General features: G+C 41.7%; 1 protein-coding gene across 4 annotated transcripts in view; it reads left to right on the top strand.

Annotated features, from left to right (window-relative positions):
• The window catches only part of nav2a (neuron navigator 2a), a 225,740-nt gene that overhangs the window by 167,757 nt on the left and 32,391 nt on the right, over nucleotides 1–25,592 (top strand). For all 4 annotated transcript variants that reach the window (XM_087840960.1, XM_035909131.2, XM_087840966.1 and 1 more), the window contains 5 exons: nucleotides 6,388–7,618; nucleotides 9,557–9,666; nucleotides 9,767–9,875; nucleotides 10,568–10,990; nucleotides 17,654–17,776. In XM_087840960.1, the coding sequence (XP_087697086.1) occupies nucleotides 6,388–7,618; nucleotides 9,557–9,666; nucleotides 9,767–9,875; nucleotides 10,568–10,990; nucleotides 17,654–17,776 (1,996 nt within the window). The remainder of the gene's footprint in view (nucleotides 1–6,387; nucleotides 7,619–9,556; nucleotides 9,667–9,766; nucleotides 9,876–10,567; nucleotides 10,991–17,653; nucleotides 17,777–25,592) is intronic.

The following is a 25,592-nucleotide window of genomic DNA, read 5'->3' as shown; positions in this document are numbered from 1 at the left end:
CTGAAGAACAGTGCAGGTATTCTAGGCAAAACAGTGTCATGTGTCCTCCACTCATGAGGCCTACGCTCTTGCCTAATCCAGATGGAGTGTTTCCACTAGTGGGACCCCATTTGATGGGGACTGTCTTCTTTTGTCTGCTTTATGTGAGAAAGAGAAACAGTGGACAATGCCCCAATCAGATCCTCTCAGCATTGCATGGAGTGCTACTGTGAAGAATATGGATGGACATGAAGATCTCTGGACACCTGGAATACCTCCTCCCACCTGATTCCTTTAAGATTAAGCGGTTATGTTGAACACTGTAATTCAAACAAGGTGGGAAAGTACAAGCAGTGTGGGAGTTTAGTAGATCCAAGAACAAAGCTGTTCACTGTGATAATTTTCCTTTGGAGTCAGAACTGTATTCACACCATATTCTTCCACGGTGCTCTGACCCAGTTTAACCGCTCTACACTGTGTTTGGCAGTACGTTTGGTTAGACCAGTGTGGAAATAGTTTCTGTCACCACTCAATGGGCCAGAGCTTTATATAGACTTTGTTAGTGTTCACAGTCTAAACTCATTACCCTGCATTAGACAGAGAATTCTGACTGCCCAGAGAAAGACAGGGCAGAAGAGTAAGGGGAGAAAAAAAAGTGTGTGTGTGAGAGAGAGAGGGAGCTGGAGAGGGACTGTTGTCTGTTTAAACAGTCACAAATTAACTGGGACCAACGCTGTGAGAAGCACTGTGGGGCATTTATTCTGATGCTCGGCTCCATTCGAGATGAGTGAGTTTATTAGTGTAGACTGCAGGGAGATTTGTCGGTTTGTGTGAGTGTAAAATTACCATGATTTGAAAAAAAACAACAACAGAATTTTGGGGAAATGTCCTTAAATTTGTTGATTAAATACACTTCATAACATGAAATTCTATTAGTGCTCATAGTGGGATTTCCAGTAGACACATTTGTCAATGACTTTATTGGAAGTATTTCCAAATAGTTGGATTTGGTGGAAAGAGTGTAATTTTTTTAGGCATCTTCAAAGGGACTTGAGCACCAACTGCAATTCTGCTAGAAGGCACAATCCAGCCCATAGCTAATGAAAAAGCACGTGAAGATTAGATTTTATAGAAATCATCAGATACAGGGAGGTCAGGATGATCGGGGGGAGCTACGTTAGCACACAGCATTGACTTGAAAGTAACTGCAAGATGTGTGAAGTAGCTGTGATAATTTGCATGAAAACAATTGGCTCTTAATGCTCAGCTGGTATCCTGACAGCTGACATATGAAGCTCTGAGTCTGAAGCATAGGTGCGTCAGCTGATGCCAGATATAAGCTATTTGCAGTTTACTCTGGGTGAAACAAATGAGCACTGAAACCAGAAAAAGCACGAGCTTGCATGTCTTTCTAGATTTGTGTGTTTGGGGCAGCAGGCCATATGATTGTCAGCAGGTAGCATGAGAAATACTGGTCAACCCCCTTCCAGGTTCCTCTTGGCCTGGTGTTGCTAAGCCCCTCCTCCTGCTGGAGGACCCACCACACTCCTCCTCCCCTCCTACTCACTCTAGATCTGTGGCCATGGTTTAGAACTCTTCCCTGATCTCTCATCCATCTCTTCCTCTCCTCTACTTCTTTCTCTGATGTCCTGGATGTCTGCAGCACCAGTGAGGTTTGTCATCTTTCACTTGTCGATTACGTCTAATAGGCTAGAGTTACAGAGGAAGAATTTGAGTTTTGCATTGAATCTTTGATTGTTGCTGCCTAAAATGTATTTCTTTTCAATAGCGCAGAAAGCAAAGGGTTTTCCTACTGTTTAATAAGCCAATTTCTTCAGCCTTTAATGTGAAATTGATGTAGATTACCTTTCCTCTTCTTACCAATTGGTCTTTGAACTAAAAGCTGCTAGTAAGTATACTACACATGAAGTTATTGTAAGACGTTGCTCCTCGAGGTTCAGATAGTTACAGAAACACCTGCAGCTTCTTTTCAGAGGCCAGATCTGGTTTGTGTCAAAGGCTCTGATGCCAAAATAGAATAATGTTACTGGATGGCTGTACAATAAGTAAACACAAGTGCCTTAATATAAGGTGACAGAGTCTGGGTGTTCGCCGAGTGACACATAGCAGAGAGACAGAAAGAGTGTGGGACACCTATGGTTGTGTGTTTCTGTATGTGTGTGTTTCTGTTGCCCATGTGTCTCTTGGATTGTGTGTTGTATATGTGGCTGGTGCCCCTGCTGAATGAATAGCCTGCTGATGAGCTGTAGCGTCACTGTTTGAGTGTATTCATGTGGAGAAACTTTAAAAAGTTTCAGTCACCACACAAAAGCCGGCTGTCCCTCTCACTTTTTTGAGCACAATGACTGAGGAGCAAGAGAGAGCAGGCTTCTCAAATGTGAACACGATGAGCAGCCAAACACCTGCAGCCTCAAACGCCAGATTTTTACATATTAAATGTCTCTGAAGGTGTCAGTGCATTGAATAAATCTAACCAGTCAGGGAGAACTGACACCGCAGGTTTGGTTCAGCACAAAGATGGTTTTACTCTGGCTACATGTGAGGGTAACTTGTGCATAAGTGTGACATTTTCAGGTCAGTAATATGGTTGTTGACCGATTGAGAGCTTAATGTCTTGTTATCAGGGCAACCGCAAGGAGCAAGGAGGGTTTGTGATGTCTAAACATTGTTAGCTGATGTACACTTTTATACATTTTGTGCATGAAATCTATCTTACATCCATGCGGACTGTGCATTGTCATGGGCTCAGTGATTTCACTGTTTATAGATGCTTAGCAGAACACAGCTAGATCAGGTGGCTCAAGTGCTTGCTCCTAGGGGCCTGCCTGGGGCTCATCTGATTGTTGGGGCTTCTCTGGATTATTGTAGGGTTTTTACTAGGGCAGGGCAATAATGCCAAAAATATTTATCACGATATATATTTGAAAATTTCCGATAACGATGTAACTGACAATATAATTGACGCGAGACAAAACACTTTACAACTCCACAACTTTATTAGTGCAAAAAAAACCCCATCAATGTATTTTCACTTAAACAAGCAGCTGTTTTTTATGTGCATTAAAGTTATATAAAAATTTTACAGTGCAAATGCAAATTTCTTGCTGACAGTTTAACCAAAAGGCATTTCCAGTGGAAATTGGCCGACATATCCTCAGCATAACCATATATAATATCCACAAAACTTAAAAAGAGGTTATACACACACAATGTAACACAGTACGTATTACTCCGTGAGACTCAAGCGGTGTGGCTTTCGTACTTTAGCAAAGTCGTACTAAAAGATTTTTTGACAGATTTTTGAGTGCCGTGTATCACATAAAATCAGTTCGGTAATAATGGTAATAAAAACGGCCCGCTTGCTTGCTCTACCAAAAAATGTGTGTGGCGTGGGTGTGGTCTCTGGCCAGCTGCAGAGGAGGCGTGACGCAGGGGCGGGGTGAACAGGTGTGCTGGGATCTGACAGTGATTGTGTCTCTTTATATGTTGGCAGTGACAGTCGGAGGGGGGGAGCGGACGTGACAGCAGACAGAGAGCGGGAGTGTCTGTGTCCCAGTAAACAAACCACAGTGTCAGTGCGCGTTTTACCCATATTTTATCGCAATATTTCATTTTCTTGCCTAACATTATACCGGTATTACCGTGAACGGTATGATATGGCCCAGCCCTAGTCTTTGCGACTACAAAGGCCTTTTTTTTCCATTTTAAATCATGCTTTTTAATTGTTTTTGTTCTTTAATGTCTCTGTAAAGCACTTTGAATCACCTTTCTGTGGAATTGTGCTATATAAATAAACTTGCCTTGCCTTACGTGCCTAAAGCACCTTAAGGCAGGTAAATTGAATTCTAATATATACACACACAGACATGAGTGTGGCACTCCATGAAATAAAAACTGAATTTGAAAATTGTGATTTCATCTCATTCCCGAAATTATTTGATGTAATCAAGATGCTGACACAGAAACAGACTTGTAGAGACCGAGGCAGATTTGTTGGCAGACAGGAAGTAGGAGGGTGGTCTGTGATCCTTGTCCCTTTGGGCTGTGCTCTTCTGTCATTTTCTGCTTTTTATTTTAACCACCAATGCTTGCAGTAATTAAGCAGTTAAGACATGAGTACTCAAATTCTTTCAACATGTTTCCTCAAGTAGTCAGCTCAGCCAGAACAGTAAAGGAACGGCAAGGAGAAGATTTAATTCCTGGACTTGGCCGGAGGCTACACAGGGGTCATAGGGTCAGTGGCCCACGTTAAAACAATTATGTGACTATTTTTGAGGTGAAACTGCTTCCTCAAGTGCAAAAACTCCACCGCTACATAAGAACAACATAATTTGCACGTCTGCCTGTTAATTTATCATGATTGGTTCAGATTTGGACCAATTGAAAGTGATGCATACAGAACACAAAAGTCGTCAGCATTCGCTTACACATGAAGCTGACATTTGCAGACATTTCTCAATTAATGGAAAGCTGTGTAGGTGTGACAGAGGATGAGGTCTTTACACCCTCTTGTGGTCACTTCATTAAGTATACAAGTGGCAGTTTTGATTTGTATTCATAGAGGAAACTCTTTATTCTTTCACTGGTATTTATTTTGCATGTGACTGATTTGTGTTTTTAATTTCAACAGCCTTTCCAGGAATTGGGTCCCAAGCTTCTTTTAAGTTGAGATTGTGTTGCAACAGTGTCTAAGTTCATCACGCTAGTGTCACGTCTGACCCAACCCGTTGAAGATTGACTGCTTTCCTTCACCCCTGACAACCTAACTGGAGCGTGTAAGCCCCGGTCACTGGGTCCAATCTTGTCAGTGACCAGCTGACCCGTTGTCCAGAGCTTTTCCTTTCTTTTTTTCCCCCAACGAAAATCCGAGCTGACCCCTTTCCTGGACAGTACCGACCCTCCTGCTGGCCGATATCAAAGCCCCACTCATCTCAAACCTGCAGTGTCAGTCCCCGTAATCACAGCAGGTCCCCCTCTCATTCAGCCGCTACCAATTGGAAGCCAGCTATTAGCAACCTGACCCACTTTGCTGATTGCTAACTACTAGCACATCTAATTGGGCCCTAATCACTTCCTAATGGCTGCATTGTTTCAGGCTGCTCTCACTAAATGCTAAATAGGGGTAGAAAGAAGAAGCAGTGAGTGGCCGCCTATTTGCATTTAGGGCATGGAAGGTGCTATAAAATGAAATAATCACACAGGACTAGTGTTTAATAAATTCTGACATAATGAGACCATAAGAATAACTTATGTAGTAAGTGAGTTAACATAGCTGTGTGAATTGATCAGAATACCAAGTGATCTGTATTGATTTTCATGTGTAATTGTTCCTCTGAATAGCAAAAAAAAAAGGTACTGGCATGCATTTGGAGTTTGAAATGTGTTTTCTCTTGTCTCGTCTAATGAAAAACACTTGTAAAAAAAGTAAACTCAGGAGGTTTTAGGGATTTGTAGATGAAGAAGGACAACAGAGCAGCTGCACTATCTTTGAATTAATGTGTCACGTTTTGTGTTTGTGTCTAAGAAGTAAGCGGAGTGTGTTACAGCTAAAGTGCGATGATTCATTGCACCCAGTGCTCTCTGCACTGGCCCTCTCTCTCTCTCTCTCTCGCTGGCCGTTGGTGTTTGAATATTCAAATGTTGCTGGTCTGAGCTCCATGCTGTTAGTAGCCCTGCTGTGCGTACACACTGAGATCTTGAGCAGCACTCAGAATACTTTTTTTTTGTTTATTTTTATATGGGCAGTGACTTATACCTGAATTTTCAGCTCTTGCGTTGCTTCTCCAGCTCTTGGTAAGTTTGCTTGTTGAGAGTCACGTGCTGCAGATTTTCTCAGACAACTCCTTAATGAATGATGGATCTGTAGCAGGAACATGTTTGTAAAAAAAAAAAAAGTACTTTCTGTTCTGTTCATTTCTAACTCAAACCATATTTTTTCGTCTTGTTTCTCAGTTTAATATACAGGGGAGTGGTGTAACTAGACAGTGTTTTCTTTGTTAAGCAGAGGGACCGTGACCAAAATAAGTCCATATAAGTCCATGCCTTATAAGTGCAGCAGCACTGCTTCTTGACTAGGCCTTCTTGGCAAGACTTAAAAGCACTTGAGTATGGCCCTCATTGTTTTTATAAACAGTTTGTGATGGGCTCCTCTGGTTGTTAGTGCTAAGGGGTTTTTAACAGTTTTGGTGGTTAGTCCAGAGAAAAGTAATGGCATGTTTGGTTATATCAACACAGGCCACCTTCAGGGCTTATAAGGTAACTCTGTGTGGGGTCAAAGAAGCTTCTGTTTTTCCTTGTGTCCTTCAGATTCTTCGTCTGCCTGAATTTAGTATCTAAGCTTTAACTCCCTTCTTTATTGTTTAATAAATTGTCTCTTGTCTGGTACAGATTCCTCAGAGGGCCTGACCTCACAACCTTCGGTGATGACTGAGCATGCTCCATCATCTGCAGTGTCTGTCAGCTCCTCCACCAGCATCCCTGCCACTACCTCTACCCTGATTCCTCCCTTGTCCTCATCCTCCTCTTCCACAGCTATTCCCCAGCCCAACAGCAAGCCCTGGAGGGGCAAGTCAGCAAGCTCCAAACACACCTCTTCTAATTCCTCCTCCTCGACGAGCCCCCCCTCATCTGCCATGCAGTCTGTCAAGCAGGAGAAGGACACTTCCTGTAAAACTGCTCTGACGAATGAAGCTCCTCCTAAGGTGGTAACTCAAAAGTCAATGCTGGAGAAGCTTAAACTCTTCAACAGTAAAGGAGGCTCCAAGTCGTCCTCCATCTCTTCCTCCAATGGGGTAGGGCCCCAGACTGATAATGCTGCACCAACCAGGCAGCTTGGAGCGGGGCAGGTGGAGAGAGCTGAGACAGGCTCCAACACCGACCCCTTAGAGGAGAATGATGGCAATGTTCGGCCGGGACTCAACGGAACCAGCAATGGGAATTCTTGTGGAGCAGCTCCCTCTTCTGTAACTACGGTTTCTACCACCGCAAGCAGCCCCAAAATAGCTCTGAGGGGCATTGCCCAGCGAACTTTCAGCAGAGCTTTGACTACCAAGAAAGGCTCAGTCAAAGGACCTGAAAAAGATAAGGAAAAGGGGAAGGAGAAGGAGAAAGGGAAGGAGGTAGGGAAGCGCACCTCCGTCCCTGATAAAACAGAGCTGAGGGGAGAGGAGCACAAGGAGGAAGTAGTACCTGTTGCTCTGGATGCTGACACAAATAAAAGAACCTCTAAAATTGCCAGTTTCATTCCCAAGGGAGGTAAAGTGGCCAAAAAAGAGAGTTCCACCCCTGCACAAAGCGGAATACCAAAGCCAGGAGGCAAACCCACAGGAGCTGGTGGTAAAGCTTCTTCAGTGAAGGAAGCAGGGGAGAGGCCTCGGAGCATGCGGTTAGGAGGGGGTCTCGCCATGCACCGTGGCCCCCTGGACAGAGACAGGGACAGCAGACACTCCAGCTCTACCTCCAGCCTGGCCTCCACAGAAGGAAAGACCAGCAACGCCCCTGTGGCAGGTGGTGGCACTACGCAGAGCACAGCCAGCAACACGGTCAGCGTGCAGCTACCTCAGACGCAACAGCACCATAGCCACCCCAACACAGCCACTGTTGCACCTTTCATGTACAGGTAAGATTGCACTTTCTTGGAGTATCTTGTCTAAAGTATGTGGTAGTGAATCTCAGTTTCACCTGCCTATATCACCTACATGCAATAATGAAAGCAAGTAATGATAATTTATAGTCAAACACTATATAAAAAAATCTCTCTCTCTCTCTCTCTCTCTCTCTCTCTCTCTCTCTCTCTATATATATATATATATATATATATATATATATATATATATACACACATATATATGTGTATATATATATATATATATGTATATATATATATATATATATATGTATATGTATATATAGAGAGAGAGAGAGAGAGAGAGAGATTTTTTTATATAGTGTTTGACTATAAATTATCATTACACTGTTAGAAAAGTAAAAATGAAACAAAAAAATGGAGTGTAGCCTGCAAGCTAGTTCAGACAAGCAGCTTGAGTTGCATTGCGTCATACACTCTAACATGCCTCACTTTGATTACATCGTGTACCAGATACGCCTTCACAATTTGGCAATCCATTTAAGCTGCAAACTTTCCAATCCCCCCCCCCCCCCCGACAGAAAGTGCTGTCCTGTATTACACATGCTGTCTGAACCTCTCCACCACTCTAGCATCCACATATAGTTGGTTCTCAGAGTGATGTTTACTTAGCCCTCCGCAGTTTTATGTGTAACATATTTGCAGGGGGGCTTGAAACCAAACTCTTAACTGGACAGCGTGTGTGTACTATGTCCTGTCTGCCATCCCTTCACTCCAATTGGTCGTGGCAGATAGAAACCCCCCCCCCCCCCCCCCCCCGAGCCTGGTTCTCCTGGAGGTTTCTTTCTGTTAAAAGGGAGATTTCCTTCTCACTGTTAACAAATGCTAGTTCACAGGCGGTCATCTGATTGTTTGGGGGGGGGGGGGGGGTTTGTATTATCATAGGGCCTTTACTTTATTCAGGCAATTCTCATTGTGATTTGGCGCTATATAAATAAAATTGGATTGTATTGTTTTTTTTCACCAATACCTGTTATGGAAAGTGCAAAGTTGTGTTTGAGTATTTGTCCATCTCTAAATTGTTAACCAGTAATCTTTAATATGTTCAGGTTCTCATATTTTGCCTGCCTGTTTGTACACGTGCATCTGGGCAAATATGTGTAGATGTTGTGCGCCCCTGACCTCTGTCCTGGTCGCAGTGTGATAAGGAAGGAGGTCCCTCATGCGCTCAATAAGTCTTTTCTAACAACCACTCATTAACTTCCTGATGCTTCCTGTGCTGCTGCCCTTTCTCCCTGTGTACATTCTGACCTATAGTTAACAACCCCACCTCCAAAAAAATGCCTCCATTATCAGCACTTTGAAACTTCCTCTTTTGCTGTCAGGTACCATTACCAGCAGGATTATACCGCCTCCACCTGTCAGAAAGATTATGTTTGAAAGTAAATTAGAAAAATTAAAAACATCTGATCAATGCTGATGACCATTAACTTAAAACAAAGCACACTGGTAGAAATTAGTTCAAGGAAAAGATATGGAAATAAGTTTAACCCTGTATTAGGTTGGTTAGTCAGAAGAGTTTCCATGCTGCCATTCTCTGTACAACAGTGTGAGTCTGAAGCAGTCAGTGGTTTTCATTGTCTGGTACACAGAGCGAGTAGTCAACAAGGACAAAGTCTGGAATCGGGCAAAGACCGCAGGCTGCATATGAGCGAAGCTTTCGAATGTCATCATTTCAAACCACTACCAGTGGTTCAGCTGTATCGATTTATCCTTCAAAGGCAAACTTTTCTGGTGTGTGGGGATTAGCAGGCATTCATTTTGGACTACAGTCACAAGACTTGAAACACAGCAGATTTAAATCTTAATCGGGTTTATCCCTCTTTCGTGACAATTTGCTCAATATTAGGTTCCCACTAACTGCACAATAATTCAGAATCGATTTGATCTGTTGCACAATTTATTTTCCAGATCCCAAACAGACAGCGAGGGAACAGTGACTACTGAGACCGATTCAGGAGGCAGAGGTGGAGACATTTCCTTCACCAAGACCAGCCAAACATCCAACGAGGACCTTTCAGGTCGGCGATCAATGGAAATATGTAATCTTTCTGGTTCAGCATAGAGAAATTATGTTCTTTAAATTTTTTTTGTTTTTTGTTTTTTTATTGTGCTGCTCAGGTGAAGACCCAGAGACAAGGCGGCTGCGTACTGTCAAAAACATAGCTGACCTGCGGCAAAACTTAGAGGAGACCATGTCCAGCCTCCGAGGAACTCAGGTCTCACACAGGTACAGTGATTGGCTCTGCGCTCTGGCTCATCCCACATAGTGTTTTTCTTGATATTGAGCAATTCATTTTTCACTGAGCTTGTTAGGAAAACAGTGCTTGGAGGGAAGTTTATATGTGAACAAACACTTACTATCTGAACAGCAACTGAAGTTTCTTACATTGCTGTTATGGTTGAGTGGTAAATCATCTAAATCACACTCATTTTTTTGGTGGATTTGAATCAGTCACTTACCTGTCTCGTGGTCAGTAGACTGTGTCTGTCTGTGTTTAACAGGTATTACCTCCTTTTTTTCTTATAGCAGTCTTATCCTTCTTTTTAGGGATCTTTTACTTTGATCGTTGGGCATGTCTTTGATGCTTCTGGCTTAGCTTTAATCACGTTCCCTCCTACAGAGTTGTGACCTGTGCTCTGGTGTTATGTGTCAGTGCTAACCCAACTGTCTACATAGTTTATACTCTGGTCAATAAATCTGTTGTTCATAAATGAAATTGTGCAATTTGATGCTTTTTTTTCCCTCCAGTACTTCTCTCTGTTCCATATTTCCAGATCCTAGGAAAAGAATTCTTGACATTTGGTGTAGTAATTGGCCACTTGCTTACTGCTTCAAAAGGCACATTATTGAATGAAATGTTATCAGAAAACATTAATGTGTGCTCTCAACTTGTCTTGCCTTCATTGTATTCCGCTCAGCACCTTGGAAACCACCTTTGACAGCAGCATTACCACAGATATCAGCGGCGGTGGAGGCACAGGCAGTGGCAGCAGCAATAGCGGAAGCGGTCGAAGCATCCTCAGCCTTACATCTTCCCGCCCCTCACTATCCTCGTGGCGACTGGGCCAGTCTAGCCCTCGTCTTCAGGCGGGTGATGCCCCTTCTATGGGGAATGGTTACGGTGGCCGTGTGGTTGGTGGCCAGGGAGGACGCTACCTTTACCCCGGGAACCTGCGGCGACAGCTGGCTGGCAGGGGAGGAGCCCTGTGCAGCGTGGACCTGGGAGACAGAGCCGGGGAGGACGTCGACCTTGATGGAATCCCAATGGAAGTCACGGGATACATGAGCGATGGAGATGTGCTGAGCAAGAATGCTGTGCGCACTGATGATGTGACCAGTGGGTAAGTCAGTCTTTTTTAATCAGACACATGGGTTATCAATACAGAAACCTTTCGCCAATAAATCCATTACTATCCACATTGGTTAACAAGACTATCTAGAAACTTTCACTGGTTCTAACATCTTCACCGGGAGGATTCTCTGTTCTGTCATCGTCCATGCATCATCTTTTGTTTCTGTATTGTTGTTGGATTAAACAGGAAAAACATGAAAACCTGTTGGAAAGATTTTGCAGCATTTACTAATACTGCATTACAGTTCACAAAAAGTTGAGTTACAGTGAATCTGAGTAAGCACAGAATTTATGTGACAAAAACATATTTGCAATATTTCCCAACCCCAAAAGATTACTGGTAAATATTCTAATAACTCTGATGTGCTCAAACATAAAAAAAAACATATGAAAATGGATGCCATGCTTATATAATATGACTTTTATGGCTGAGATGTGACAGTTTGGTCTCTCAACAATGAGAGACTTGTCTTTAATGTAGGCTTACCACAGGAGGGCAGTAGTGTTTCTTGACTGTATATGTGCAACCCAGCTGACAGATGGTCTCTATCGCACAAGTATAATTTATTCTGTACAGTGAAAATCCCACAAGTTTGCAGTCTTTCAATGTTTCGATGCTGTTGTCCTGATAACCTGGTTATTTTTCTCTTTGAAAGCCAGTGACCGTGTTGTAGCAGGCCCCTTGCATACCTTGGCTGACACACAATTTAAAGTACTGTTGTCATCATTATTATCAGATGAAGCCATAAAAGGCACCAAATCATCTTCAGATGGAATAGAAAGTTGGAAAACAAGAGATCAGGGTATTTGTTCAAATTCTGTGTAATGTTAATATGAATGAGATTTCATAAAAGCAGTGAAGGTGATTTAAAAAAAAAACCAAAAAAACATGCCTCTTAAAAGCTGTGTGGAAATTACTTCATCTAGCCTGCATAGATCTGGATCAGCATAGTCACCAGCCCCGAGGCACCTTTAGAAAGCCAGAGAGCAAAGTACTGTTGAACTACTTGATATATCTGAATCTGTGACTAAGCAAACCAAGCCAGGCCACAGCCACACCTGGACAGACAAGTGACGTGTACATGTGAGCCGAGACATTATCTTATTCAAAACACTTTATATTGGTAAGAACTATGAATAAGACAAAAATCATATACCATGTTTATATCTATAATTCATAAATTATACTGTTTTTGGACAAACTGATTCATCAGTTTAGTCTTTAAACAAAGGAAATCAACATCATCCTCACGTTTTAGAAGCTGGTGCTTTTTTATTTAGACTGGTAAATGATCATATATCCATCATTTCAAAAACCTTTTTGTCATTTGCAAGCTAGATTGGATCAAACAGATTATGTAGAGAGTAAATTGAGCTGGATTTGATGCTTAAATGGTGCCTTTTTGTCTGTGTGAAAAACATGCTTGTGGTGTGTATTTGGTCTCAGCTGTCTGATCTCTATGGATGATGTGACGGATGGCTGGCAAAATGAGCTTTTATTCAAATGGGAACATGCTGACTAGATTATATTCTTTGTGTTGGGGCGAAGGGGGTGGGGACTGCAGTGTGTGTGTGTGTGTGTGTGTGTGTGTGTGTGTGTGTGTGTGTGTAAGAAAGGAACTGTGTAGGTACAGCCATGTGGGTGTGTGGGCAGTCTTCCTCTGGGTTAACCATTATTCTCGACATCATCAGGCTATTTAACGATTAGCTCCATTCCAAGCATGTTAGCGTCCACAAAATAACAGGTTCTTCTGCACAAAAGAGGTATGTTTACCCAGAGAGGAGGAGCTGGCTCTTGGATTAGACCATTAAACTCTCACACCTCAAGTCTTTGTTACCTCTTAAATGTTAATTAAATCTGAAATCACACAAATTACAAAAGGTGCTTTTTTCCCTCTCTTATCTGTATGGCACGCAGACTCTTGGGGTTGATATTTCTCTGAGCTCCTGGCCTCCAACACAATGTCATTAAGGCTTATGGAATTTAATTTGTGGCCTTCATGGTGGAAATATTGTTTGTCCCTGTAAGAGTGAACAATCCACAAAGATCTCTCTGTAAAGTTGCCCCTAATTAATTCTATAAAGTGAGATGTTCATAGCTATGAACAACTCTGATACAATTTCTACTTCTGCAACCAAAACAGTTAGAAACATTACTTGAACTAATTCTTTAACGCCTGTAACAATATTTAGTAGCATAAAATAGCTGTTAAACAGCAATATATAATAATTTATAACATGTTTTAATTTTCTCTTGCGTTTTTAATTAAAACATTTGTAGTGTTGGGGGAGTATGAACCAGTATAATATTCTGCAGCTGCTCTTTAGAGCTGTCCACGTCTCACATGCAGGCCAGTTAGTTTTTGGGACACCAATAACATTCCTGCTTTGAAAGGGATACCTTCACTGAACACGTGTCCCTGCTAATGAACACAAAACACATGAAGTGAGCCAGAGCAGGTGAGCTAATGCTAATCTGGACATTTGCTAAGTAAGCACAGTGAAAGTCACCTTGAATTTATTATATCAATAAGTCCCCACAAACATACAAATATTTGGGGCAGCCCCTAATTCTGCTAGAAGTCTCTGCCGGTTAAAAGGGAGTTCTTCCTTCCCACTGTTGCCAAAGGCTCTCTTGGTGGTCAAGAGCAATCAGTGGTAAATAGCCATAACAGTAAAACAATTTATAGCCAAAATATAAAAAATAATTATTTAAAAGACATCAACCTCCACACTATATTTACTGGGGTCCAGTAACTGCATTTGTCTTGTATCTGTTTTCAAAGCCTCAGGTATTTTTTTTCTTGCTGTTTTACATTTTATGGAAAAAATATTGCGATATTGGGAGGTAAGTCAACAATGAAAACAAGTTGCAGCTTTAGAAATGTCTAAGGAATCTACATTCTTGATTGCTTAGAAACGTCTAGAGACATAACAGGTAATTTATTTAGCATACACTCAATCCTAGTAGACAAGCAGTGTGACTGACGGCACCACTTTTACTATTTACAGTGGGGGGGTTTTATCAGTCACCGATCACCCCCACCCCCTTCTTTTTTTTCCCTTTCGCTATCTCTGCTCATGGAAATGTGGGGATCTGTCTCCCCACCTCCTTGGCTCAGGGCTATGTGGCTGATATACCACTCCCCCCACTCCAATTCTTCCCTCCTCTCCCTCCTCCAACCTTTACAGACAGACCCAACCTCCATTCAGGAGAGAAAAACATGTGGAGCAGGGGAGCGAGACTGCATATCAACACTGAGTTTTCACAGAGCAGGACACACTAACAAACAGTCAGGCTGCACCTTAGTATATACATGGAGAGTTGCTGGGTGCTTTGCATTTATCTCTGATATCACCAAACAGGTTTTCACCTGGTGATATCACAGCAGATCTCACACACGCACAGGACCAGACTTAGTAACAGCAGACAGAAGAAGCCAGACAGTAAAAGACAGTTGACATTTCTTTGGAGATTTTTATCAGCAAAGATCAACACACACCTGGACTTGTTTATTTTTCTTCGGACTAACTGTTTAACCATGTTCAAGGCAGACAGGTACGTCTGAGTGGATTAGGAGCTGTAACTCCTGTTTGTTTGTTTGTTTGTTTTTTCCGTAGTGTGACAATATGGGAGTTAATTCCTGTCTGTACCATAGTGCATGCATTGTTAGTGAGTCAAATATATCTGCAATGTCATTTACCCACGACTCTCTCTTTCTGTTAGTTGCTTGACTGTGTAAACTGTACCTGGCTGTTCAGTGTCAGCCCATAAAGTGTCTTGTTTGGACACGTTTCTCCTGCTGCAGAAGGTTACAGGTTAACAGGCGTCTGAAACAAGAGGAGAGGCCCTCAGTTAGTTATTAGTGTCAAGGAGTAACTTGTCAATCAGGAGTTTTGCTTATGTATGTGAGTGATTGTGTGTGTCACCGTCAAGGTGACTTTGTGTTGTGATGACGGATGCTTCCCATAAAGGGCAGCAAATCCCCCCATCCAAGTTGGTCCTTTGTCAAAAGAGAATCCCAGTACCTTCAGTGTCTGTGTCTTTTGTTGTTATGAAAATCTATTGCACTCAAATCATATCTGGGCTATGTTGTCTCTATGATTTTTTTTTTTTTATTCTTAAACATATCCCATTAATTATATTATAGATATTTAGTAGTCCATGGGTCATTTGGTTTAATGTTGACAGTTTTATTTATTTATTGCTCAAAATGTTGATAGGCACCAGTTGATTTTAAATCAGTAGCATCAGCATTTTGGCCATTACCATGTTGTTGTTGTTTTTTTTTATTTATCCAGGGTTAGTGCATCTGGACAAAGGGATGAAGTGCTAATTTATGAATTATGGGTAGCAAGTCTTGTTACCAAGCAGCAGCAGGATTTGTGTGGGTGAAACTGCTAATTAACACTAATTTAAAGACTAGGAAAATACTACAATTCTACATCTTGGATAATCTTTTCCACACAGCAGACCGTTTTATTTGTCAACAGAAATTAGAAGAGGTTAGACCTAGCAGCCCACAGCTCCCTTTTGGCACACCTGTCAGTTAAAGCAGTCGAACACCCAACTTTAAGCCCAAGTAGTGGATTGGATAGTAAGTACAGATGGACTGGAAATCAGAGTGAAAGAGAGAGGAAGACATGCAGCAAAGGGCCACAGATGGGATTCAAACCTTGGCCGCTGTGCAGCATGTAGTTGCCTGCTCACGCACTGATCTACTTAAAAAAAAAATCCAGTTTATACCCAATAATATAATACCAGTATGTTCTCGGTGAATACTTTATGTATGTTTTTGTTTTTTAACCAGGCAGCCTTTTAATGCTGTTTAGCTGGACATGTTGACATTTGGCGTCCTTGAGGACTGATTGACATTTGTGGCCTGCTTAGAGTGGCTCTTAAAGGAAATGCAGTTTTTGGACTTTCTGAGTTAGCTTTATTTCTCAGACCTGAAGGCTACTGCTGCATATCACTGCATTATAGCTCAAAAGGCACGGGATTTACCAATACCAGTGTTTCATGGTTACAAAATCTGATATATAGGCCAATATTTTTTTCTTTTATACACATGAAACATGAACAGTTTTCCTTAACATTTATGATGTGTGATTTGATTCATTACTAAGATAATATGACATTGCAGTAAAAAAACAAATTGTAGACAAATACTAAATGCTATTAAAGTAATAACTGATAAACACTTGGTCTATAAAGATATATTGTCCATATCAGTGCAATCCTTCCTCTGGAAGTCTGTGGTTAAAAGATGCTAAAATTTAAGTTCCCCAACCAATGCCTGCAGATGCCGGCTGCCCTTCCCTGGGTCTGGTTCTTGTAGAGGTTTCTTCCTGTTAGAAGGGGGTTTTCCTTCCCACTGTTACCAAATTCTTGCTTGTAGGCGGAGTCGTCTGATTGTTGGTTTTCTATGTAATGTACAATATGAAGTGCCTTGAGTGTTAAATACATTGAATTAGTGCATATTTAGTTTAGTTTTATCACTACACTACATTACTACCAGACAACTTTTAAAAAAAAGTATCCAGAGCTTGTATAATTCTCTCTTCTGGTTAAGAAAGTATAACATTTGATACTTTTCAGGTTGGTTACAGTTACATTTTCATGCTGCTGGGGTACAGCACACAGAATCTGCTTTCATGCTGATTCCATTTGAGTCACATACAAAGAAGCTCTGTCTGTACGAAACACTGTACTGTGTGTATACTGTATACACATTTAGGTACAAATGCGCGTTTGTCTGTGCGTGCAGGGTTTCCTCTCACCGAGATCCACGTTGAGATAACGCATAACTGTTTTAGTGGTCGCGCTTTTGCTAGGCTTCTTTCTCTACTCACATCACTGCATACACAGAATCATCAAAACTTCAACGTTAAACCAGCAAACATCTCATTAAATTACACCCGGGTTAAAGGAGTCAATATTTAGTTCCATTAGGAAGCTCCTCCACAGGTAAATATTTGGGGAATTAGTTAGTGTTGTTTTAGTTTGAATGGGAATGTTTATGTAAGTGCTCATGGCCTCAGCGTTAGCCACAGGCTGTAACTGCTGCTCACTGAGCCTCCGAGGCCAGCAAGCAATAAATTGAGACCTTTCAAATATAATTTTCCGTTACGAAATGAAGTGAATGCCCTACTTAGCCTGCACATATAAATACAGTACAAGTATTTTTAGCTGCTTCTAATGCTTAGTTACTCAGTCAATCATAATATTCCAGTCTGGTGCACTGATGGTCTCAGTATTGGTGATGAATTGCAATGTGCTTCCTGTAGACATAGAGAGCAAACTGTCTTCTGAGCAGTTTTTTCTTTTAAAGGCCGCTGTTGTTGAACACTAGCCACATGAGAGAAATGTGTCCTTAGTTAGTTTGCTGTCTCCACTGTTGATGAGGGAGGTTTTTGCTCTATTTAAGCCTGACTGATGAGAGCTTCACCTCAGCCAGAGAACTACATGGATGTGGCTTCCTGCTCAGTAAGACATTTATAACAAAAGCAGCCCCAGCAAGAAGACAAGTGTCTGTTAAGTCGTCCCACTATCTCAAACAAAGTGGCGCAACCGCAAATCATCCTCTTTGAGGTCTGTAATTATATATGTCAGAGTTACTTATTTCTAATACGTTTTGGTTGTCTCTTGCAGCTACATGACTGATGGAGGTTTGGGATTGTACACTCGGCGCCTTAACCGCCTTCCCGACAGCATGGCTGCCGTTCGAGAGACGCTCCATCGAAACGCGTCATCGGGACAGGGAGATGCTGACAGGTAGGTCTGAAATATCTTTAAATCTTACCTGCTTCTTCTCTTAAACTTCTCTTAAGCTGTGTTGCAGCTTAATATCTTTAAGTGATCAGTTCAACTGAGGCCTTTATACACCTACTATCGAATGCACTGAGCTTGATGTGTTTGTCCCAATGAAAGACGCATAAATATAACTAGCCGGTCACTTGGCTCATGTCTCTGGTTGCAATGCTTTTTGCTTGTTTCCTGCTGTCACTGTAGAAAATGTAAATGTATCATCCTGCAAGTGAAGGTGGCATGTAGAGATATTGTGTTGTTCTGGGACAGTTAAGTATTCAATGAGGTCATCCTGAGGTGTGGCACAAAAACAGTGCGTGTGAATGAAATTGCGAAACTTCTTGACCATGGGCTAAACAAGGTGTTTTTACACATGCAGGTTGAAAAATTCACTCGAACCGTGAAGGATATATAAAAATCAGTTTCTGATTAAACATTTGTTAAGGTGGCCTAGTTTCCGCTTCTTTGCATGCATTTCAGTGGACGACTGAAAAGCAAATGCACAGTTACAGTATCCACTAGAAAATGTCTGCTTTTACCCATATTAATGATAAATAAAAACACACAGAGCGATGCACATTTTCAGGTGGATTTGATTATACTCGTTCAACTACACAGGACATAATGCAGCGAGCTTTGCAGACACCACACCACTAATGTACGTAAACTCATCCTAAATGCAAGTTTCTGTGTTATTGGGATATGTGGGCCCCAACATGTAGTAAAACGAGAATATCGCTTGAATATTTTTATATCTGCGGGACTTTCTGAAGCGTCTCGTTTCAGTGCAAGTAATTTGGTGAGACGTTGCCGTCTTTGTCCTGTCATCGAGCCGTAGAAGGATTTTTGTTTTCTGGCAAGTTGACAGAAGGAAATGAATGAAGGCTGAGCTGAAACCATGTTACCAGATAGTGATGGGGGTGGTGGAAAGAAAGAGAAATAGGTTGGGGGGATGGAATGAGCTTGTTATGAAGATGAACTGCAGAATGGATGAAGGTGGTAATGAGAGTAAGGGATAAATCGTGTGTGACAAAGGGGACTATACTATAGCTTAAGATGCGGCATTGGTCTTCTCAACAGTATCCCTTTGTCAGCTTGTGAAGAAAATGCCTACATTTGTGCTTCGGTGAAGTGTAGTAAACAAAAGCTTTTAAACCTTTTTAATTTCTTCACTCTTAAGTGGATGTGTTGTGTTGTGTTGCTTTGAGGGTTTCAAGTAGTCTTTGTCCATAAATCCTCAGGTGTGGCTAATTTCCTGTCTGCCGGACTTTTGACCTCCGCCCCCTTGCTACCTTTTACTCTGTGTACACACACACACACACACACACACACACACACACACACACACACACACACACACACACACACACACACACACACAAATGCACTGTCCTTCACATTAAACTGCTCCAGCCCTCAGGTGGGCCTTAAAACAAACTGTCCTCCTTCTCACCTTTCATCTGTCCCCTCCCTATCATCCTCCTCCTTCTCTCTTTACTCCATCTCTCCTCTCACCTCTTATTTTTCCTCTTCTAAGTTGTTTTGATTAGAGTGCAGCAATGAGAAGAAACTTAAAAGCAATAAAAAAGATAAGTCAGGGGGTTTCCCTTTTGTTTCCATTTGATTTTGCGCTTTAATGTTTCCAGCCTAATTTTTAGGTTCAAAAGATTAGAGAAAAATTCAGATGGTGGGCTTTCAAGAGGAGATGAGGTGACTGCACTCCTCCCAACCACACCTCCTTGCCCCTGAAGCTTTGCCTGATAAATGTGCTTACCACTTTTACTTTGAGATTAATTAAGAGAGCTGAAGAAGCAGCTCATGAAATATATTAGCATAATAAACAGAAACTAGTGGAGCTGCAGGATAAAGAAGGGGGACTGGTTTTCTCTTGTGTAAGATAAAGCCAGTTTAATTCACAAAAGGAGGGTTAACAGTGCAATTTGGGGCTGGTGGAGGAGAACCAGCACCTTTCTGTCTCTGCGTGTGCTTTGTACAGTTTATTTGCGAGCGTCATAGTTGAACATGTGATCTTAGAGGTATGTTTATCTATATTAATTTACTGGGTATGGTTGCCACCAGGCTGTAGTTGCCTTTAATGCATTTTCTGGTTTACAATGCAGCCGAGCCTCCCAGAGGAAGTCGGGCTGGGGGTAGGTGTCTAGTGTTGTTGTGGCACCGGGGCAAAATGCTTGTGACCCCAGAACGAAGAGGTCACAAGCTTCAAAGGCTCGAGGTTCACAGTTAAGAGCGTTCCAAACATCTTTAAGCTTCTGCGCTAAAACCCTCCAGATCAGGCCAGTGCCGGGCTAATAAGAAGTGAAGGATGCTGGAAAACACGGTATTGCACAGCATATTCTGACAACAGGGAAACCACACAAAGTAATTATGAGAGCGTCAGTTGTGGTCTGGCTGTTGGAAGTGCAAAAACTAGTTTGACCAACTGTCAGATGTATGCAAAGGAGAACATGGAAACAAAATGACTCATGGGAGAACGGGGCCTACTATCCTGAGCGTATAGACAAAGAAAATAGAGGCTAGAAAGTGTGTGTGTTAGTGTGTCAATGTGTGTGTATGTGTGTGTGTGTACACGCGTGCATGTGTGTGTGTCTGAGCATGCTTATCCCTGTCATTTATCTCTGGCCGGAGAAAGAGGAAGCTATCCATAATGGCCTGTCTTCTGCTTTGGGTTCTCTTTGTTAACGCAGACAAAGGGATGAGGTCTTTGTGGTGTGAAAATGCTGTAGCAGTGAGTGTTACAGAGACTAACCCTGTGATTCCTGCATACAGGCGTTGGGGATATCATTACTCTATCTCAAATGAGGACGTGACAAAAAGAAAAAAAAACAAAGGATCACCACACATAACTCAGTGTGAGACAGTTTTCACACGAATCAGTATAATGTGGAGTCAGAATCCTGTTAATGATTTAGGGTTCTGCGAATAGGCTCTATATTTGTCTTGATGGTGTCTACACAAATCGGCGTGGAAAACAGACACGATAATACATAAAGTCTCCATTTTTATTGATATATTAATTGTTTGATAGCTGAGAAAAATGAATTTCTATTGAAATAGACCAAAGTATGTCAAAAACTAAAACATTGCTTGTAAGTACAAGCACGAGTGCTGTTTCGTGGCTGGGTCAGATCACTCAGATCATCATTGTCAGAGTGTCTTTCAATAAGCGCCTTTCCTAAAAGGTTTTAAATCAAGATCAGAGACTTGGTAGACTTCCAAAGACTTCAGAGAGTATGTGTATATGAGTTATAGATACAAGTACTTACAGGGAAAAGCAAACAGGGTTGTCTTGTGATGAAATATAATTTGGATTCCAGACTATTCCAACAACAAAGACACTGTAGTCCCGAGGTAACATAAAGAACAGGAACAAAGAAAGTGCTTGTTTTTTTAAAAAAAAGATGTCTGTGTATGTCTTACAGGCTTTGTGTGATGCTTCTTAAGAGCAGGATTACACTCATGTTTCAGAAGCTGTTTCTCAGTCTGTTATCTTTCATTGTAGATTTGTTTCCTTTGTAAAGTATTTTGCATTACCCTAATAAACTACACTAAACTTACCACCTTTGACTAAGTCTTTATGCCTTTCAAGATATTCAGATCATTGTTAGAAGTACATCTAAATATTCCCCATTTATTGCAGTAATGCTTCAATAGGGCTCAATAATGCAAAGAAACACAGGAAGGCCTTGGTTCAATTTTTAGCACAGACCATGATGGACTGGATTGGCAAATTCCCACATTCCTGGAACATCACTCTGCAGCGTGAATTGTGTAAGTCCACTGTGATAACTTGCCAGAGCTGTAAAATCCCTTCTCTTGTTAAGCTATTGTGCAGTCTCTCAACATCTGTAACCCAGCCCGGTTGTTAAATGTTGCTGTTCTAGTTTCTGTCAGTGGACTACTTGCAGCTACCTGGTCATTGGTAGCTCCTCTGATTTGCTCTTAATTGTTTATTCTGGGGGCCGAAGCTCATGTCAGCTCTCACAGGGTGAGAAGCAGGACACACCCTGAACAGGTCACCAATCTATTACAGCGGTAGCACAGAAGAAGTCAGCAGTTCATATTTGTCTTGAAAGTGTGGGAGGAAGCTGGAGTAACTGGAGAGAACACATGAGAGCTCTCTGGGCTTGAGCAGGTACCCTGTTGGCCTGCTGAGCACAATTGTGAGGCAACCACTGCTGCCTCTTCCAAAGTCTGGTTTAATTCAATATTTAAATTATTATGATGCGTTTTCAAATGACTTTATCTGCAACCCTATCATGCAAAAACAAATGTGCGTATCATGGACTTTGATACTTAAGAAATCTCTAATGATTTTATTTGTCAGAAAATTGGTCCCTATGTTTTTTGAAAGCACATTTGCTGGTTTCCAGTTTGTCTCACTGTGCTTCAGTCCCACCTGCATGAGAGCTGAAGTTGTTTAGAACATGCCCCGAGCCCCAATATCTTATCTCTCCTGTCTAGACTTGAGTAGGTTCCCTGTTGGCCTGAGGTAGGGGAAGAAAGAGCTTCGACTTATACCTCATAAGCTCTTTTCCTCAGCTACCAACAGCTGGCATGCCATGTGTCTCACACTTTACCTGTCTATCTCTGTCTGTCCTCTGTAACCCCACCCCCACCTGCTCTCACTGGCTTAGCTAAGTGAATGTGTGTGGAAGGTTTCCAAGCTCTGACTAAAATAATTGCTAGATCAGTTTTTACCTTTTCTTTATGACCCATGTTCCCTGAAACCAGGAGTATATGTTAACAGACATACATGGGCACAGCTGCATCTGGTCATACTCTATACTGTCTTTTCTTGGTCCTGCTGGTTGGCGTCATCAGCCTGTCACTGCTGAACACAGCTGCTGTTTATCAAGACTTAACTAACAGTAACCCATTAGTTTTTGTGTGTTTGTGTGTATGTTGGACCTCAGCTCCAGTCTAGATTATCAGAAGGCAAACGGGTGCAGGTTGCAGCAGTGATAGATTATCAGGATTAGGGAGAAAATGCTGCATGATTTTTTTTGTGCCATTATGTAAAATGTTGTGTTTGGAATTACGTTAAAGTGCATTTTTTGTGAAAACGGTCTGCTTTGAGAGCTGAATTTGAGCTGCAAAGCTTATATAAGTTCCAAGGAATTCCACCAATTCCACCGTTATTAGAGCTTTTTCATCTTAAGGATATAATTCTTCTCCTTCTCATTCTTTGTTTCTGTTTATTGTCCAAGATTTTCATGCATAGCTTAACCCTGTAATGCCAGGTGTTACAGGATTCCAGGTGTACAGGGTTAAGCTGTCATGTTTGTTACCTCTGCATCATCAGTGTTTTATTTGGAAAGGTAAAGATACTGTGAGCAATAAATTGAACAAAAAACCCAGATGTAGCAGAAATGATTCAAATAAAAATTTAATTTCTCAACACACAAAACACATCAGGTTTTTTGGGGGGTTTTTTGGTTTTCAAGTTTCTCCTTCAGGCCTTACAGGATTAACATCTTTGACCCATTGGTGGTGCTAAAGTGCTCCAAGTGCCAAACATGAACCTTGGAGAAAAGAATCAGAAATGTCCCCAGTGAGATTTTTTTTACTGTAGGTTCTAGACTGTAATTAAACAAAAGAATGAAAAGGTATCTGTAACTGCACACATTCACCCCGTGAGTTAAAAAGCCTCTCCTTTGTCTGCTCTATCCTTCTACAAACGCTCACTCATAGCACACAATAAGCAGTCAAATATTTTTCTCTCCAAATGTCCAGACTCTCACAAAGCCCTCGACTCCCCCTCGATTGCTAAATGGTATAACTTCCTCCCAGCTATAGTCATGCTAAAAGCTGTGCTCTGCTATATCCCAAGGGGGCAGGGGCTGCTCAAACCATGCAGGCGAGGCATTGCGGGGCTTCTGGGAGCCATCTGAATCTGAAGCTGTTCGATGCAAGATGTGAGGTCAACTGTGTTTCCAAGTTAATGATACTCCCACACACATGCTGCAGCTGGCATAAGATGCTATTCCGCCCACATGAAAAAATAAAAATCTCTATTTTAGTCAGTTCAGTTGCATGTTCTTTTTTTCCCCCTAAAAGTAAGACCTCTTCTTGACAATTATTGTAGCTCACATCCTTAATTTTTAGTTTGTGTTAGGGGGTGAAATTGATAAATGTTGAGGGTCAATCGATGGGGAAGAGCAACATAATATGAGAAGAAAGAAATCCACAGAGACAGAGTCTTAAGAGAACTGATGTTTTTGTTGCTATGGATACTGCATCAGCAGAACACCAAACCCCTACCCGCTGGGCACACTGACAAACACTAAAGAGGGCGGGGCTGCTACTCAGGTAAATTTAAGTGTTCTCTTTTTGTCAAACATTGCAGCTCTAACAGCCACAATCGTTCTTTCCCCATCCTTCCACCCACTTTTTTTAAAGTACTAATGACCCATAGAGGGCAAAACAAAAAGCTTAATATGGGATAAAAGTTGCTGCCACAGGCAGCTGAACAAGCTACAAGTCCAGTCGTGTTTTTTTTTAAGGAAAACAAAGAAGCCAGAGATGGTCCCTTGTCTCTGATCCAATATGGAATCTGTCCCAGACCAGGAGGTGATAATAGATGGGGAATGCAGATCAAAGGAGCATTAACTAATCTACAGCGAGTGGTTTGTGGAATCAGCAACACAGAGTAAGTTTTAACTCTCCATACCTTCCCTGAATCATATATTTTCCATGTTAGCTTGAATTCAGATGGGGAGTAAGGGAGTGGGGTTCGTGCAGGTTGCAGCTTTAAAGTATTAAGCTGATTATCCACGTTTCACCATGTGAGCTCAGGAAAAGCTCTGGGGACACGAGTGTGTTTCAGGTCTGCAGACCTGAAACAGACAGCATATTTTGTCCCATGATTCCCAAATGTTATCCTTAATTTATCCCAGTTATATATTTATATAATAGATATATAGCTGATACATGTTAAACAGAAATGTTTTTTTGTTTTTTTTTTTTTTTTTTACATCAGCAGTTGGATTTATTGCACAGTTTTGCACTGCATGACTAATCGTTAGCTTAGATGGAAACCCAACCAAGAGCATCTGTCGAAAAACTAGAAAAGTGGGAGAAAAACACAAATGGTTCAAGAGTAAGAGAGAAGCCTCTTGAAAATGTTTTATTTCCTTAAAGTGGGTTATCATCTGTCATCTGGGGACTCTTTTAAAGATTTCAAACCAGATGAGTATTAAAGCTTAGGAAAAATCTGTTTTTATGTTGTAGCCGTCTTTTCTTTCTTTATTTATCCCAGCGATCCCGGGAGCCTGTTTCCTTAACCAATGGTCTACAGGCAGGAGTCACAGCTCTGTGTTTCATTCTAGCATTGAGGTGACAGTAGGTTAGTTTTGAGTGCAGTGTGTGTTTATGCCTGCAGACATGAGGAATTCCAAGTTTGTCACAGTAGTCTTTTAAATTTAGGGTTTTTTTTGTCGCGTGTGCAGATGCAGCATGGTGGAGTCATGTGCGTGAGTTCAGAGATGCGTGTCACGTGTGTGAAAAGTTTGTTGAGTTTTTACCGCGGATCCGGGTCAGTCTGTCGAATCTAAAGGAGCCTGTGTTTACACATCAAATAGAAAGAGAGAGAGGGAGAAGTCAAAGAGAAGCTAAGTGAAAGAGCGGCAGCCAGAGGGATCATGCTTTGATAAATTCTCAGAGTATAGATAGCAAATGTTTTCCCAGGACAGAAGACAATAGGACTAGACACCAAAGAGAGAGATGGAGAAAAAAATGGAGAGAGCGAGAGAGAGAGACATTC

This window comes from Neolamprologus brichardi, chromosome 1 (assembly GCF_056152115.1).
Source record: "Neolamprologus brichardi isolate AB-2024 chromosome 1, ASM5615211v1, whole genome shotgun sequence".
Lineage (NCBI taxonomy): Eukaryota > Metazoa > Chordata > Actinopteri > Cichliformes > Cichlidae > Neolamprologus > Neolamprologus brichardi.
Note: the sequence above shows the minus strand (reverse complement) of the source record. Positions and strands in the feature narration are given on the sequence as shown.